Source organism: Convolutriloba macropyga, chromosome 6, assembly GCF_964194025.1.
Source record: "Convolutriloba macropyga chromosome 6, txConMacr16.3, whole genome shotgun sequence".
Lineage (NCBI taxonomy): Eukaryota > Metazoa > Xenacoelomorpha > Acoela > Convolutidae > Convolutriloba > Convolutriloba macropyga.
Window position 1 is genome coordinate 46,131,573 of NC_134473.1, and position 16,320 is coordinate 46,147,892.

The following is a 16,320-nucleotide window of genomic DNA, read 5'->3' on the forward strand; positions in this document are numbered from 1 at the left end:
AAGAAATACGTTCAAATTCCACTTTTCAGAGTACCCGCCAAGGAGAAAGTTCTGAGACAGTACTTCATTTGGGGCAAGAGATTAAGCCCAAAAAATTATAATAAATTTGCAGTCGACGAATTTTTCAGCTTGCTTAGTAATGTTGTGCTTCTATATTAGTTCTTGTTGCTTTTGCTTGTTGTAGATTTAGGTTTTAAAGTCCACTTTACCCTTCAAATTTGTATATATTCACCTTTTATGACTACTTAGAGATGATGAATTGAAAAATGATGATTTCAAAAGTGTTTTATTACCATTTATCGATCTCATTAATCATATAGTATGTACCATGTGGTCTATTGTTGAGGATTCTGAAGGGGAAACCCCAATTTACCAACAGAATCGTTGACAATAGGCTATTTTCTCTATTCTCCAAAAGTCGATTTTTTTTGCTATTTTTGATAGGGTCATAGAGTTATTCAAATTGAACCATACCGAGTATGGAGTATCCCATGTGTACCTAGAGTCTAAAACAGAAACAATTTTTGGTATAGCTTGCCAAGGGAAAAAGTTAGTTTTTCATACGGAAATTTGCGAATTTCGCAAATAACGAATTTTTAAAATAGGTATTTTTCATCGGGTCAAGGAGTTGTTCAAATTGAACCAAACTTGGTTTGGAGTATTCCCTTTGTAGGTAGAGTGTAAAACAAAAAGAATTTTTGCGATAGCTTGCGTAGGAAAAAGGTTAGTTTTGCGTAGGTTTTTTTTGAAAAAATCAAAAATAGAGTTAAAAACGGGTGGGACGCCGTTCGGGCGTCAAGATTTTTCGGTGCTCTCTCTCCCCCTCTCCCCTCGTTCTCTCGCCCCTGTTTTCGTCTCTCGCTTGTCTCGCGTTCTCTCGCTCGTCTCGCGTTTTCTCGCTCGTCTCGCGTTTTCTCGCTCGTCTCTCGCGTTGTCTCGCTCGTCTCTCGCTTCGATCTTTTGGTTTGAGTCTATGATGTGTGTTTATGATGTATGATATATGTTTCAGCTTTCTTGAATGAGTGTAAAAAAAGTCTTATAAAAAAGTCTTATTAGATGTTCATTTTATTCTTAATATTGATAGATAGACACCTTGAATTTTGCTCACGCTAGCAAAAAAAAGGCATGTCTACTACTAGTACAAAGATGTTCATGTACCTCACGTAAAAAAAGACTTTATATGTGGATTTGTGGACTGATGGAACCATCTGGCGTCTTCATCTTCAATGGGCATCTACAAGCATAAAAGGTTAGTTTTTTAGTCTGATCATGAACGCACGAATAGTCTGGTGAACGCACGAAAGTCTGATCATGAACGCACTAATAGTCTGGTGAACACACGAAAGCCTGATCATGAACGCACGAAAGTCTGGACATGAACGCACTAAAGGTCTGATGAACGCACAATTTTTTGGTGCGTTCATCAGACCTTGGGTGCGTTCATGTCCAGACTTTCGTGCGTTCATGATCAGACTTTCGTGCGTTCACCAGACTATTCGTGCGTTCGTGATCAGACTTTCGTGCGTTCACCAGACTATTCGTGCGTTCATGATCAGACTTTCGTGCGTTCACCAGACTATTCGTGCGTTCATGATCAGACTTTCGTGCGTTCACCAGACTATTCGTGCGTTCATGATCAGACTTTCGTGCGTTCACCAGACTATTCGTGCGTTCATGTCCAGACTTTCGTGCGTTTTTCCTTGTTTCCAGGCCATGTAAATTTGAACGCACGACACCCCCGGCGTGCGTTCATCTGGGTCTGGACATATCGACTTTCCGTCTGGGACCTCAACCTGGGTAGGAATTTGTTTCATAACATTTCCTGATAAAACATAACGCGACGATTATCAGAGGTTACAGGAGAGTTAGCGATTCATTTGTTTCACATTGGGGATGCTTTGTGGGAAGTCAATTGAAAGTTGACAAGTTTTCCTTGAACCAATGTTTAGAAAAGACCCATTATTAATCAAAATTTTCGATTTTGTCTCAGTTGCAGTACTTGTTATTCAATTGATCTCCTCGCAGGAGAGTTTCCAGTGATAGAACGTGCATATTGTTACCTAAGGGGCCAAGAGTGAAAACGACCCCCAACACTACAATTATAAGTTACATTCCCTTTTGTTGACATTTTCAGTCCGCAATCATGTCAACAATTACTAGGACCAAATTAACGAGCGCAATGGTCAGTTTCACTGTAACAAGTGTTATATGAAAATTGATCAACTTATAAGTTCTCATTAAAAATAAATAATCAACGTACAAGATAACTGGTTAGTCTGAATAGTCGGTACTGATTTAATTATTAGTGATACAATTGAATTATGGAAAATCAGGTAAAAAGGAATTGATGTAAAACTCTTAATAAGCAGTCGACGCAGAATTCAATTCTTCTATATGTATTCTAGCTTGGCTATGAATGGTCATGGAGATAATAATTGGTTCCAGGTACTGCGGTATCAAAATGCTACGTACAGTATAAATTCCACGAAGAAATGGAACAAGTTTTTTGAAAAAAAAACCCAAAAAATTTGAGTTTGTACAAGTTTAAGTTTTGAGCTACAATACACTAAGATGGGCAGACACTGTTTCTTAGATGTTAAAATAAGCTAAAAGTTCTAGTATATATAAAAATTTGAAAAAAAAATTAGGAAAAAATTGCATTCTCAATTTCAGCTCAAAATGGTTTTTCTTTTACGTTTGTGGTGTTTTAAAAAACTCTTTCAGTGTACATAGCTGTTTGCTGTTTTATTGCCTCGAATGAGGTCTTGCAGCACTTATACACTGTTGGCATCTTCCCATTTTAAAAATACGGTTCAGTAATACAAAGAATATATTCTAAAGTAAACTATTAATAAGAAGTTAGCGAATTAAGCGTAACCAGCATTGGAATAATTGAATTAAAGTCGATTTTATAGCGATTTTCAGTAATAAATTGTTATCAACAAAATCCATTCCACGGTGTCAAACTGGGACCATTTTAACGGTTCAAATCCTCCTAAATCTAATTAATTATGTTAAAAAAATGGATTATAGTCGTTTAAAAAACCTTTAAAATGGATTTAAATTGGGTTACAAAAACTCCATTAAATAGATTATTATCTGTTTTTACTATTGTTTTTCCGCTCATTGAAACCGTTATATAGTTTTAAGTTTAAATTAACATTTAATGCTCTTTGAAAGTTTTAGTTTAACATTTCATGTCCATCAGTTTTCATCAGTTTCAGTCCATCCGCTCCATGCAGTACCTTTGCAACAGCAAGTCTATCGGCTCAACAGGTGCCCATATGAAAAATGGCATCCCATACGAAAGAAACCAATAAGAATATCTGCTTCTAAAATAGAGAACGAATTGCTGCAAAACCTTGACAAAATTTCAAAAAGGGTTAAATTAGCGAAATTTTCGAATAAAACTTTCATATCAAAAGGTTGCATATTAAATGTAGGCCAAATAAAAAAAACATGAAATGAAAATGAACTCACCGAACTGCAGAGGAACTATAAAAACCCGAAAGCTCAGATTTAATAAAGTGTCATATGTCATCAAAATATTCATTACTTGCAATTGCTCAGCATTGACCTTTTTTTGACCATTTTTCATCTTTTTTCCCATCAGTTTATGACTATTAAAGTCGGTTTTTTGACTATTTTTCGATTACTTTTTTGGCTAGTATAGTAGTTTTTTGGACCTGTTTTGACTAATTTTTGACCATTTTTCGACCATTATCCGTCTAATATGTTTTTGAACCTATTTTCGACTAATATTCGTATATTTTTGAAGGTATTGAAATACTGTTGTCCAGGTTTTTTTTGGAGATCTTCTGACTGAAATCAAGGACAACTGAACTAGTTGAATTGAAACTTAAAAAATCCAAATTGAACCAATTTTTGGGCTGCTTTTTGGTCTTGATTTGGACTGCGATTTGGTGTTGATTATATCAATTTGAACTGAAAAGAAAAATTTGTAAACAAGGATTCAATTTTTTCAATTTGAATTGAAATTAAAAACCTCAAATCTCAATTTGAATTTGGAAAGAAAATTCTATAAAGTCAAAAATTTGTCAAATTGAAATTACAAACTTCTGTAAACAACGAAATAATGATGGTTGACACGTTTTTCGGCAGTTGTGCAATTCTGATTGGCTAAAAATTGGCCGCGAGAAAACAAGACAACTCTTAAAAAAATTTATTTCCGTTTAAATCGGTTTAAATTCGTTAGAAGTTTCCTTGTTATTGTAGCTGCAAATTTCTTTAAATATGCCCCATATAATGTCCAGATGTAGTCTTAGCCTAAGAAAATGTTAATAAAATTGCTTGCTTAAGTTTTCCTACCCGGGATATTATATATTTTTTTTTCATTTTACTCATAAAATGAAGAATCCACTAAAAAAATTTAAGTTTTATTTCGGAAAATTTGGTCAAATTAGCAAAAGAAAATTACATTAAGAAATCGGCAGTTTTGTTGACTTTTCAAAAACTAGAAAAGGTGTTATGTAAACGTCTGTCTTGCAAATATGTTCTTGATTTTTTTTTCGAAAAAACTGAAACGCTCATTATGGCCACTAGATTAAAAAATACATTCCTTCAGAATGTTGAAGCAACAATTTCCTGTAAAAAAACATTTGTCGGATTATTTACAGATGTCCATTATTTCAGCAATCGCAATATAAAATAGAGAAGATGAAAAGTTCTCTCCATTACATTAAAAACGATATCTCTTTCTATTGATTGTGCAAGTTTTATTAGCCAATTCTCTATTGATTCTGTTGTAACATTAACCATTGTTACTGTTGTATCTTATCTTTACTGAATAGTTTAGGATTCGCGTTGCGAATGCTTTGTCTTAAGAATGTAGTAGCAAGTGCAGGGCGAATACACAACTAATTGTGTATTACGAATTCTGATTATTGGAAACGCGACGCGGATCCACTGCTAAGATTAACGTAGGATTATGAAGAGCGTTTGCAGAGTAACTTGAATTCAGATTGACTAAATGAAATTATGATTACTAATTATAAACTGGTATGAACAAAATATGAAATAATTTAGTAGACTAACGGGAATATTAATATAGGTGAATAAATAGAAGTCATAACTTTTAGTTATAAAACACATGATATAATTATAGATATAGAGGGTAAATAATTTAGTACACATAAAGGTTTCGATATATATTTAGGTATCTATACGTATCACAATTCCCTCGTGACAAAAAAAAATTTTTAATGTATTTACAATTTTTTAGTATCAACACAAAGCATGAAATTGAATGAGATGAACATAACTTAACTCAAAATGTAGAGGTACTACTATTGTTAAATAATTGTGTAAGTGTAAGGCGAATACGCGTCATATTTTCAACATGTAAAGTGAATACATTATACTGAATAATTTAAATGCACACACAGAAATAAATGGATTCGCAGGGCGAATACTGAAAGAAATTAAAGGCTGACAATTGAGGATGAACTGTAATCAAATAAAAGTAAAATTAACATTAAATTTGGATCAGAAGAGCGGGAACAAGACTAAATAAAAGAATGTAGTTTAAGACAGTTTTGCTGAATTTTTACGCTTAAATTTCATTCTCTGCATCCCAAACCGACATTTCCCGTTCTTGCTCATATTCAAAATATCGAACTCTGGGGTCCGGTGGTGAAACTTGTCCCAATTGTAAGTCGGGTCGGGGTGGTGACGGGATTCTAGATTGTTCGGCCGTTTGGATGAGAGCTACCACCCAATCTGACTGTTTTGATCGTTTCTTCTCTTTTTTAATCTTGCGCTTCTTTGGTTGAGCAGAACTTGTTGAAGCCAGAGAACTTGTAGGAGAACTGTCGGCATCTGTGAAGCCATAGAATTGGGGTCGATTGCGCTTGCGGCCTTTAGTTTGGTCGTCCTGTGTCTGTGCGGAGGGTACTTGTGATGCAGGTGTAGGTGGAGGCGGTACAATCGAAATGAGGGGCTGGTTTTGAGCTGGTACGTCTTCTTGAATATCAGCTGTGGGGACATTAAGGCGTCTTTTGAACTGTGGTTTGGTCGGCTTGCGTACCGTTAGCGCACGCAATACGTTCGAGTTTACAGACGATACTACTGATGTAGTATCACGTTGGCGACGTCTAATTTTGATTTCGCCCCTCTTCTGTTTCTTAAGATCGTTACTATGCTTCGCGATCTTAAATTCTGTGGTCTTTTCGTAGGGAGCAGGGCGTTGCTGGGCATATACCCACAAGTTGGTGGATCTTTCGGCTTTAGTCCCAAATTTTGCGAGATCACTATCTCGGACTTTTACTGGGGTTCTACCAGGCTCATTGATTATCGTCGTTGTTGGTGACGACTTGGTGACGAAGGATCCAGGCTTTAGTACTTCGTACAGACCCGCCAGTTGTCCTTTTGCTTGTTTCTTTTGTGGTAATTTTCGAGCCAGTTTGACATTAAGGGACTGTTCTGTCCTGGGGATAGGGTCTGTGATCTGCGGATGAGTTATGAAACGGGACTCTTTATTGTCGGACTCCCGATAGCATTGACCTGCGTCTAAGGAGGCCTGGCACATCTTCTGCTCTATTTCAATGTCACTTCTGTTGGCACTGATCCATCCATTTTCGTCCAGCAAATCCTCAGCAGAAACTGTTTCAGCATCTAAATAGTGATTAACAATTTTTTCATAAGTTAGATTTTGACTTGATGGAAGTGTGCTAATATTCCTTAAAGGAGTATTTGCAGGACGACCGAAATGAGCTTCAAAAGGTGTTATCTTTGTTGTTTTCTGTTTAGTTAATCGTAAATCAGAAACTATTTGTTTTATTGCTTTAGCTGTGGAAAATGTATCTTTATTTTCGGCTTTCATGCAAGATAAGCGTCTTTTAATTGTTTGGATCATTCGCTCCACCAATCAAATAGCTCTATGATCACCGACCGGAGCGTCGAGAATGTCGATATTATTTTCGTTACAATAGTTTGTAACTTGTTTACCTACAAGACAAGTTGCTTGGTCTAAGCGTATTGTTCGCGGGATTCCATGAGTATATGCATAATCACGAAGAAATTTTACTACATTTACCCCATTAGCATTGTCGAATATTCTAACAGTTGGATATTTTGAATAACGGTCAATACATGTTAAGAAATAAATGTCTTTGTCTTTATCATTAATTATCGAACCCCCAAAATCAATCTGTATTTCTTCGTTTGGTTCTTGACAAGCTTTGTGTGGGTGCCATTTAGATTTTGGTAAAATAGGTTTCAGATTCTTACCAATATCCGTACACGGGACGCAATCAGATGTTTTTGCTAAAATTTCCCTATGCATGTAGGGCCACCATGCATATTGAGAGAAAGATATCATCCCCCAACTACCCGGGTGCGTCATGTGGATGGATTCGAGCACCGCCTCCTTAATAGAGTTTAGAATGGCCACGCATTGGTCAACACACAGACACCCAGATTTCACGTGTAAGTCCTTCCAAAAGGAGTGGATGTATGTGCTCACTTCTTTACAACGGGCCTCATCATCCTGCATTACACAATCGCGGATCTCTTTCAACACCGCGTCTTTGCTCGTGAGGACTGCCAGGAAAGATTTAGTAAAGAGCTGGTTGAGGTTGTTTTCAAATACCTCTTCCCGAGAGAGCTCGATGTCATATTCCTCGGGTGATGATGATGCTTGGGTGTTGCTGGGTCCGGCTGTGGTAGATGAGATGGGGGTAGATTGGGTGCGGAATGTCACTATTGGGGTGTGTGGTGAGGTTGGTTGATTGTTTTGTGGTGCCTCTTTTGCTGACATGTTGATGTGAAGTACTTGCTGTGTGGAGCTAGCTATCAAATGGCAATTAGAATTTTGCGACTGAATTCGCGATGCGAGTGTGGTATCAGATTGAAGCAATTGATTTGCACGGCAATTAAAGTTAGAAATGAATTCAGAATTGTAATTGTTTACTTGTGCTCGAGGAATGAATGGATTAATTGAGGCATTTGAATTATGCGCGCTAATTTTAGCAGGTTTGCAAGAGTGGATGCGCGTCGGGTGTACTTGTTGCTTATAATTACTAGTTATGTGCCGCTTTTGGAAAGGAATTTTATTTGCGTTACTAAATAAAGATGTAATCGCGTCGCGGATACGGGAAATTGTTGCTACCATAAATTCCTCATCGTATTGATTGACACTTTTAGCGTTCTGATTTGGTTGTCGCGAAATATAATCAACCAAGCCCATTCGGGTACCAGGAATATGTTCGATGTTAAAATCAAATGGTAACAAACGGTCAATCCATCGTGTTAATCTACTGTTGTAGGATTGATTAGAGCGGTGTGATTTTAAGACTGAAAGAAGTGCTTTGTGATCTGTTAAAACTGTGAAAGTTTTCGCAAATAGATAATATTTAATATATTCAATGGCCCAAACCACCCCAAGTAATTCGAGTTCATTTACACTATAGCGTTCTTCATTGCTATTAAGGAAACGAGATGCAAAAGCTATTGTTTTTCACCCTTCACAATCTAATTGTTCAAGCGCAGCGCCTAAGCCTTTGGCGGGATGCATCGCATTTGATGCGCGTTTCCAGTGTTGGATTAAAATGTGTATTTTCTGTAGCGTTTGCAATAACAGTTTTGATATGTTCAAAATGTAATTGATGATTCTCATTCCAAATAAATTTTTCGTTTTTCTTTAATAAAGGTCGAAGAGGGTGGCATATTTTGGCAAGATTAGGTATAAATTTGCTTAGATGGTGAACGCTACCTAAAAATGATCATAATTGTTTCAATGTTTTTGGGGCTTTGATTTCCGCAATTGCCGCTGTTTTAGATTCGATAGGTTTAACACCACTTTGTGAGAATGTAAAGCCGAGCCAATTTATTTGATGTTTTGCGAAGTGGCATTTGCTTAAATTAATTCTAATGTTATCTGCTTCAAGTTTTTGGAGACATTTGTATACGTATTTGAGGTGCGATTCCTGGGTGCCTTTGCTAACTACGATTATGTCATCCAGAAAACAGTATGTGTTAGTCAGCCCAACCAATGTGTAATCCATTGCCTTTTGAAACTCGGCCGGCATATCTGTAAGGCCATAAAATCCCGTTTTAAAACGATACGTACCTGTTGCTTTGCCGCAAATGATATTAAAATTACAATGACGTGCAGTATCTGGATGCAGCTTTAGTTGGCTATATGCATATTTTAGATCGATTGTTGAAAAATAGACATTATCTCCCAGATTTGAGTTATTAATATGTTGTGAAATTGAATCGATGAGACTATCTATGTTTGGCATTTGATACTTGTTTTTGTGGATCGCTTTGTTTAATATTTTCGAATCAAGAGCTAATTTTACAGATTTGTCCTTTTTGAACGTAATTACAATGGGAGAAATGAAGTTTTTATCCGAACATTCTTGCAATTTTTCAATGTGTCCTTGTTCAGAAAGTTTCTTTAGTTCAGCGGATACTTTGTCTAATAAATTTATAGGAACACGGCGGCCTTTTTGGTGTGATGGGGTATAATGTTTGTGGAATTTTGAACGAACTGTATGTACTTTGGACTTACCAATTCTGGAGATTAGGTCGGGATAATCAATAGCAATCTGTTTTTTGATTGGGCAATATTCTTGATCTACCTGATTGATTGTTACTTGATTACTTGATTGATGTATTGAAAGTCCAAGAGCTGGGAACAAATCTCTACCCAGTAGAGAACGATGTCCATCCGCCACTACTTGAATTTCGATTGGATTCGCATACCAATTGCTGCTTTGAATTGAAGTTTGGAGAATGCCCACCGTATGAATAGGTTCATTTGAAAATGTTTTCAATTGCTTAGGATTCGCTTCGCGTATCCACTTCGATTTTGGGTCATGGGAAATGATTGAGTTTGCCAAGGATTCATTTATTATTGTGCATACGCTGCCCGAATCCACCAAAACATTTGTTGATGTATTGCCGAGAGTTACAGGGAGATTGGTTGCGTCCACCGAAGTTGCGGAATCTGTTGAAGATATTACTTCTACACAGTTATCTTCATCTGAAGAATAGTTTGACTCCAAATCGGGATAAAAATTGGCCGAAATTTGATTGACATCTTCAGTTTGATCGTCTTTTTCTACGTTATTGACCCGCGGTTTAGGTTTTGGGTACGAATTGGGATCTTTAGGTTTGCGACAAACCTTTGCGAAGTGGTTTTCAATACCACAGTTGTTGCATCTTTTTCCCCGAGCGGGACATTTATTACGGTGGTCGGAGGTCCAATTAGATCCACAGAAATGACAGGTTGTAGGCTTTTTCCGTGCTGTTGTGTTCATATTGGAAAAAGGGGTAGCATTCGCGATACGTGTCCGTTGTACTTGGTTAACCGTTGATTGTGACTCGGTTTTGTTTGCGTTCATTTTTAGTTGGTTGAGTGTACCCATCTCAATATTAATTGCTATTGCCAATGCTTTTTCCGGGTCTACTGTTTCTTTAAGAAGTTCCTTCTGAATATCTTCATTTTGCATATTCGCGATAAAGACGTCCCGGATGATAGTGTCCCCTTTATCTCCTAGATCACAGTTTTCCGAAAGTTCTTTGAGATGTCCATCGAACTTCTCAATAGGTTCTGCTTTTTGCTGTTTTCGGGTGAGGAAGAGATATCTATCGAAGGTTATATTATGGATCCGAATGAAAGTTGTATTTAGAACATCCCAAAGATCCTTCGTTGAGATTGTTTCGAGGTTGATGGTTGAATTTTTTGAGTTGAATACGTGCCGCCCTTCCATGCCTAGACTCAAGTACATCAGAGAGGATGCTTTTCGATCACATAACTTCCACGGTTTGTCACCACAAAGTACGCCGACTGTAATGACACGTTGACATTGATTTTTCCACGCTGTTTTTGCCTGCTCATTGCGGGTACGTCGATCTCGTTCTGATTGTGCCGTCTGGTTGTCCACTGCGTCCTCATATGCTGGTTCAGGAGGTAAGAGAACATGTTCTGGAGGGTCTACCAAGAGAAGGTCTACTTCAATTCCCTCTCCAGCGAGAATTGCGAGTTTCAATTGTATTCTCCAGAACTCCCAGCGAATTGGGGGTTCTAGTGTCACCTTTTCCCAAAAGGGTTGAATTCCAAGTGGGGATTGGGGGTTCTAGTGTCACCTTTTACCAAAAGGGTTGAATTCCAAGTGGGGATTTGCCGCTGTCCTTTGTCGCTGACTGCGCCATGTTATATCTTATCTTTACTGAATAGTTTAGGATTCGCGTTGCGAATGCTTTGTCTTAAGAATGTAGTAGCAAGTGCAGGGCGAATACTCAACTAATTGTGTATTACGAATTCTGATTATTGGAAACGCGACGCGGATCCACTGCTAAGATTAACTTAGGATTATGAAGAGCGTTTGCAGAGTAACTTGAATTCAGATCGACTAAATGAAATTATGATTACTAATAATAAACTGGTATGAACAAAATATGAAATAATTTAGTAGACTAACGGGAATATTAATATAGGTGAATAAATAGAAGTCATAACTTTTAGTTATAAAACACATGATATAATTATAGATATAGAGGGTAAATAATTTAGTACACATAAAGGTTTCGATATATTTTTAGGTATCTATACGTATCACAGTTACACTGGTTACTTTTTTTTTCAAACTGTTACTTCCAAGATATTGATTACAATGACTACGAAAGCCAAATATTTTTGTTGGGCAGAATTTTTATCTGGAAATTGCCTAATGAGATTTTCTAAAGACAAATTATTTTTCTAATGAAAATTAGAAGCAATAATTTGATACCTCAAAGTTTTTATCATTTGATAAAGACACGCACGTGGAAAACATTATCCAACGCATGAATCAAACTAATGAAAAATTTTTGTGTAGGTATTACAAAAGGAACAGATATGTTCATGGGACATGAAAAGTTCGTAAGCAAGAAATATATATCACATATTCTATTATTTACATAGAATATTTACTTGTGAAATTGTTTAAAAATTCTTGTTATTATCATTTTGTATTGTTCCCACCCCACTTAGTGCTCAAATGGGTTTGTTTTTTGTTCAGTCAGTTTCGGTCGATCAATATGTTTGTCGTGGAGAGCTGCGAGTAGTATCTTTACAAAACTCGAACATTGTTTTGTTTTCATAAAATTAAAAAATGTGCTCTATGACAATCATGCTTTCATTTTTACAACAAGACATTGGTTTGATATTTTTTGCAATGATTAGGCTTTTTTTTATAAATTGAGGTTTTTTCCTCAAAAAAATACAGCAACAAATCAGTTATATTAGCTAAAATAGCCAAAAATTTAAATGACGCCGTTACAATAAATAAAATGACAATAATGTTAGTTCTAAAAGGTGAGTTTTTGAAACCCGATCTGAGCTCAGGCAATATTTTGGTGTTTGAACAAATGTTTTGAGAAAGACTATTCCCGTGCGGCTATGTGACTTCTGTTTGATTTGTTTTTCTGTTGATCTGCTGTTAAGGGTTATTAAAGTTCATATACGAGTTCTAATGGAGCATATAGGTCTTTGTTGGAATCAATCAATTGGCAGCTACCTCTTTTATGACTCGTACACTCTATTGCAATAAGTAACTTATTGTGAATTTTTGAGTTTTATCCAAATTGTTCATGATTTCTTTCGTGTTATTATAAAGCCTTAATTTTAGCAGTGCTTCGTGCAGTTTTAGCAAAGGTACTTTCCCCCCATGGGAACCAATTCAATATATTCAGTTATTGTCATATCGTTTTTGTTGCTTTGTCACTGAGTGGTCACTTGCTCTATCTGTTGTACTTTTCACTTTCTTATATTCTAGTTTTACTGCTGTTAAGTCTCAATGATTCTCGATATGACAAAGCATCAAAAGTTAACTCATGTAATGTTTTCAGTTCAAAGTTAAATTTTTATGTGACTTCAAGTGCATTATTGGTTTTTTAAAAGTCATCTGAAATTTGAATATCACCACTACTACTTGTTAATTATACCGACTTTTAACTTAGTGTCCTTACTGTCAATTTCACCATTCATTGTTATATAGCAGCTATTTTAGTTTTTCTGTTAAGCAACCAAACGCCGAAAAGCATAAATGTAAACAGAAAACAACAAAATAAGGCAAGATTCAGTTATTTCGAAAATAAATGTTTGTGTAGTGAATAACCTTACCTATAACCTTAGCTTCAAACCAGAGCTATAAAACATCCCTGATTTGTATCAAGGCGAATTTTAACCGCTTCATTCGTTTTATTTTCCGTCTAACTTCCATCTAACTGTTTTGTTATTGACAGTTTTAGAAATTTTATTATTGACGTAATTGTTTGTTTTTTGTTGTCTCAGAGAAAAGGATATAAAATTCAACAATTAATCACAGCTACTCTCTGATTTTGCATATTACATTTACTCACTGTTTTCCTCTGAGAATGTTATTTACTGAGAAATCATTTGTTTCCAACCTTTTCTTTTGAATTATTAAACATCAGACTTAGACTTCATCTGATGTTATTCACAGGTTTAATGTTTTTTTCAACTTCTTCTTCAGTGTTTTTGAAAGCAGTGTTCAGTGCTCCCGATAAATAATTGTTTTAAAAAGTTAACAGTTTTTTATAAAAAATAATTTTTCTAATTAATTTAAAGCCAACAATTTTGACTTTGGACAAATATCTTTTTTTGTCGTTATCATTGCTCCTTAGATGATTGTTTGGATAACTTCAATGGTACTTTCTTAAATTTTTTTTCGGTATTCAATTCTTTCTGTTTTCTGCATATTTAAAGTTATAATATCCGTGCACTGTGTACGGTTACAGTTTGGGTTGGGGGGTTTTTCTTAAACACTTTAAAATTCGAGGTTACTGATGAAAATTTTCTACGTCTAACACTTTAATTTTTTTATGAAAATTTAATTATTCAAATGTTTTAATACAGAGTTAAAATTATTGATTGGAAATTCAAGAAGTTTCAAAAGATGAGAAGATGAAAGCTATTTAGAGAAAGGCAGCTCAATTATATGAGATTTATTTTTGATTATGGTCTTTGGTTTAGGTCCGATCAATGGTTGGTTAATCTTAGTTTATTTTTACCCATTTTCTTTAATCTCTACGGGATTTTCTCATAGTTAGTTTCTACCGCACAGGTCCCTGTTAGTTAAACTAACAGATATCAGTTTTAGCTGCCCGACAAACAAACATTCCTTGACGTCTCCCGTCAAGATGAAATTCCGTGATGATTCTTATTATTTTTTATGATGCTTTCTTTATATTGTTAAAATCCAGTTTACTTTTAGTAAGAATCTCTTTTTTTTCTCCCATTTATTGTGAAAATTTTGAATAGTGCGTTCAATATGTTTTTTATGAGCTTGTCATACATTAAGTTCTATGGTTTACTACAAGTCATAGGTTTTAGTGGTAAACAAACGCTGCTGTTGCCGTTACCAAAAGGTATTGAAGTTTTTATAATTTTCGAAATTGTTAAAATTTACAATTGTGTGACCACGCAGCAAATAAAAATCAGGGAACCGGTTTTTTGGGTGCTATCTACAACTCAGCAGCTGAATTAGTTTCTTGAGCTCGCACCAATTGCCTCAATACTTCAAAACAACTCTTTAATTTAAAATTACTCCTGCACCCACTTTTCCAATAAAAACTGACAATACACCTTTTTTGACTTGTAATAAAGTCTCACTGTTGAAAGGTCTCTTCTGTTTTTAGCGAAAAATGATTGAATCTATTATTTAATATTCGTTTTACGGTTTTCTGATTTTGATGTCTCTTGATCATAAAAATTGTTAACTTTTGAAGTTTTCTTTCTTTTTTATTTTCTCTCTCTAAAAACAGACGAGTTAAGGTTTGAAAACCAAGGCACGTCACTGGCTCTGTGATGTATCATTTTCGAATATGCTAAGTTTCCTTAATTTATAGCTAAGGTTTTCACTACACAACTATTTATTTTCGATTATTAAGAGGTGGCTTTTTTGTTGTTTTTCGTATACAATGAGGTTTTTCGGCAATTAGTTGCTTAACACAATCAAGGATAGCTGCTTTTTAACGATGAATGGTATAAAAAACGTAACAATTTTGATTTGTGGTTACGTGTTTTTATTTTTTGATGCTGTCCATTTTTGCTGTTTTTGTTGCTTTTTTCTCAATTTTTTTTCGCAAAGTTGGCGTATGTATTCTGGGAATTTGTCTTGGGAATCTCATTAACAAGTTGTAAATAATTTTTTAAAAGTTTGATAACAGTAGTTTTCACAAAAAATGGAGTTCGGTTTAATAACGTCCCAAAAATGTCAACGTCCCAAAAAATTTAGACTGAATCTCTCTTTTTAACTGACTCAATGCCCATTAGGACTCAACTGCACTTTTTGTAAAAAAATTTACTCCTTCAAGTCACTAAATTACTTTCTAAACTGAAACCTGATGGAATTTCTAGGATCTCTCTAATCCATTAATTTGAAATTCAACCTTAATATTTCAAGACAGTTTTGATGGAGATGGTAGATATTTTGGCCGAGATGGACCGTATACATCGTTTAAAGGCTTCTATTGCTCGTGAAGTGACAAGATACAACTTCTGCTGAGGCATGATTTTTATATTAGTATCCTATTTAACAATTTTTAAATTTAGCGTCCAAAATTTTAAGACAAAGCGGTTGACGTGAAGAGTTTTTTTTTAAGTTTTCATGGTGATACAATTTTACAATCTATAAAATCTAGATAATATAAAATTGTTCAAATTTCCGACAACGGACTTACCAAAAAAAAACAGAAGTCGTGTAATGCAGTTGACGTCCAAATTGCGTTTCTCTATCAAAAATGAATTTTTCTCTGTCACTTTCTCTATCACAATGTATGAATTTTTCTCTATCACAAGTGTTTCAGGGTGCTAATATAAACAGTACTTCAATACCAAATAGGTAAAATATGTCAAAAATTTGTCTGATTTATTGTACAAATAATCCTTTTTTTATACATTCTATTAGATGTGGTTTGTATGGTTATATGAAAAGACATTGTTGTCAGAATATTTAATGTTTTTTTATAAAAAATTTTTCCCCCTATAAGGATACAGCTTCAAGTATATTATTTTTCTTTTAGGGTTAAATACTGGATACGTGACCTCTACACGATCAGTGAACTCTCATGCAAGGTTAGAAGAAACTAGGTTCGAAAAAAGAATGCGGTGAAATATATACAATATCAGATTTCATCCATCGTCACATATTAAAATGGAAAATGGTTCCCATTAAAACTAACTATAAACCTTTATTTTTCAGGAGAGAACGGAAAAACCAAGAGTCCGGTTATCTTTGCATTATTGAATGAAGACAATAATCCAAAATCAAAATTGGGAGCAACGAC

At 35.2% G+C, this 16,320-nt stretch overlaps 1 protein-coding gene across 1 annotated transcript in view; it reads left to right on the forward strand.

Moving 5' to 3' along the window:
* LOC142341704 (uncharacterized) overlaps window positions 1–16,320 on the forward strand; it is an 85,546-nt gene that overhangs the window by 18,696 nt on the left and 50,530 nt on the right. The window contains exon 2 of the mRNA XM_075392860.1: window positions 16,057–16,108. Coding sequence (XP_075248975.1) covers window positions 16,057–16,108 — 52 coding nt within the window. The remainder of the gene's footprint in view (window positions 1–16,056; window positions 16,109–16,320) is intronic.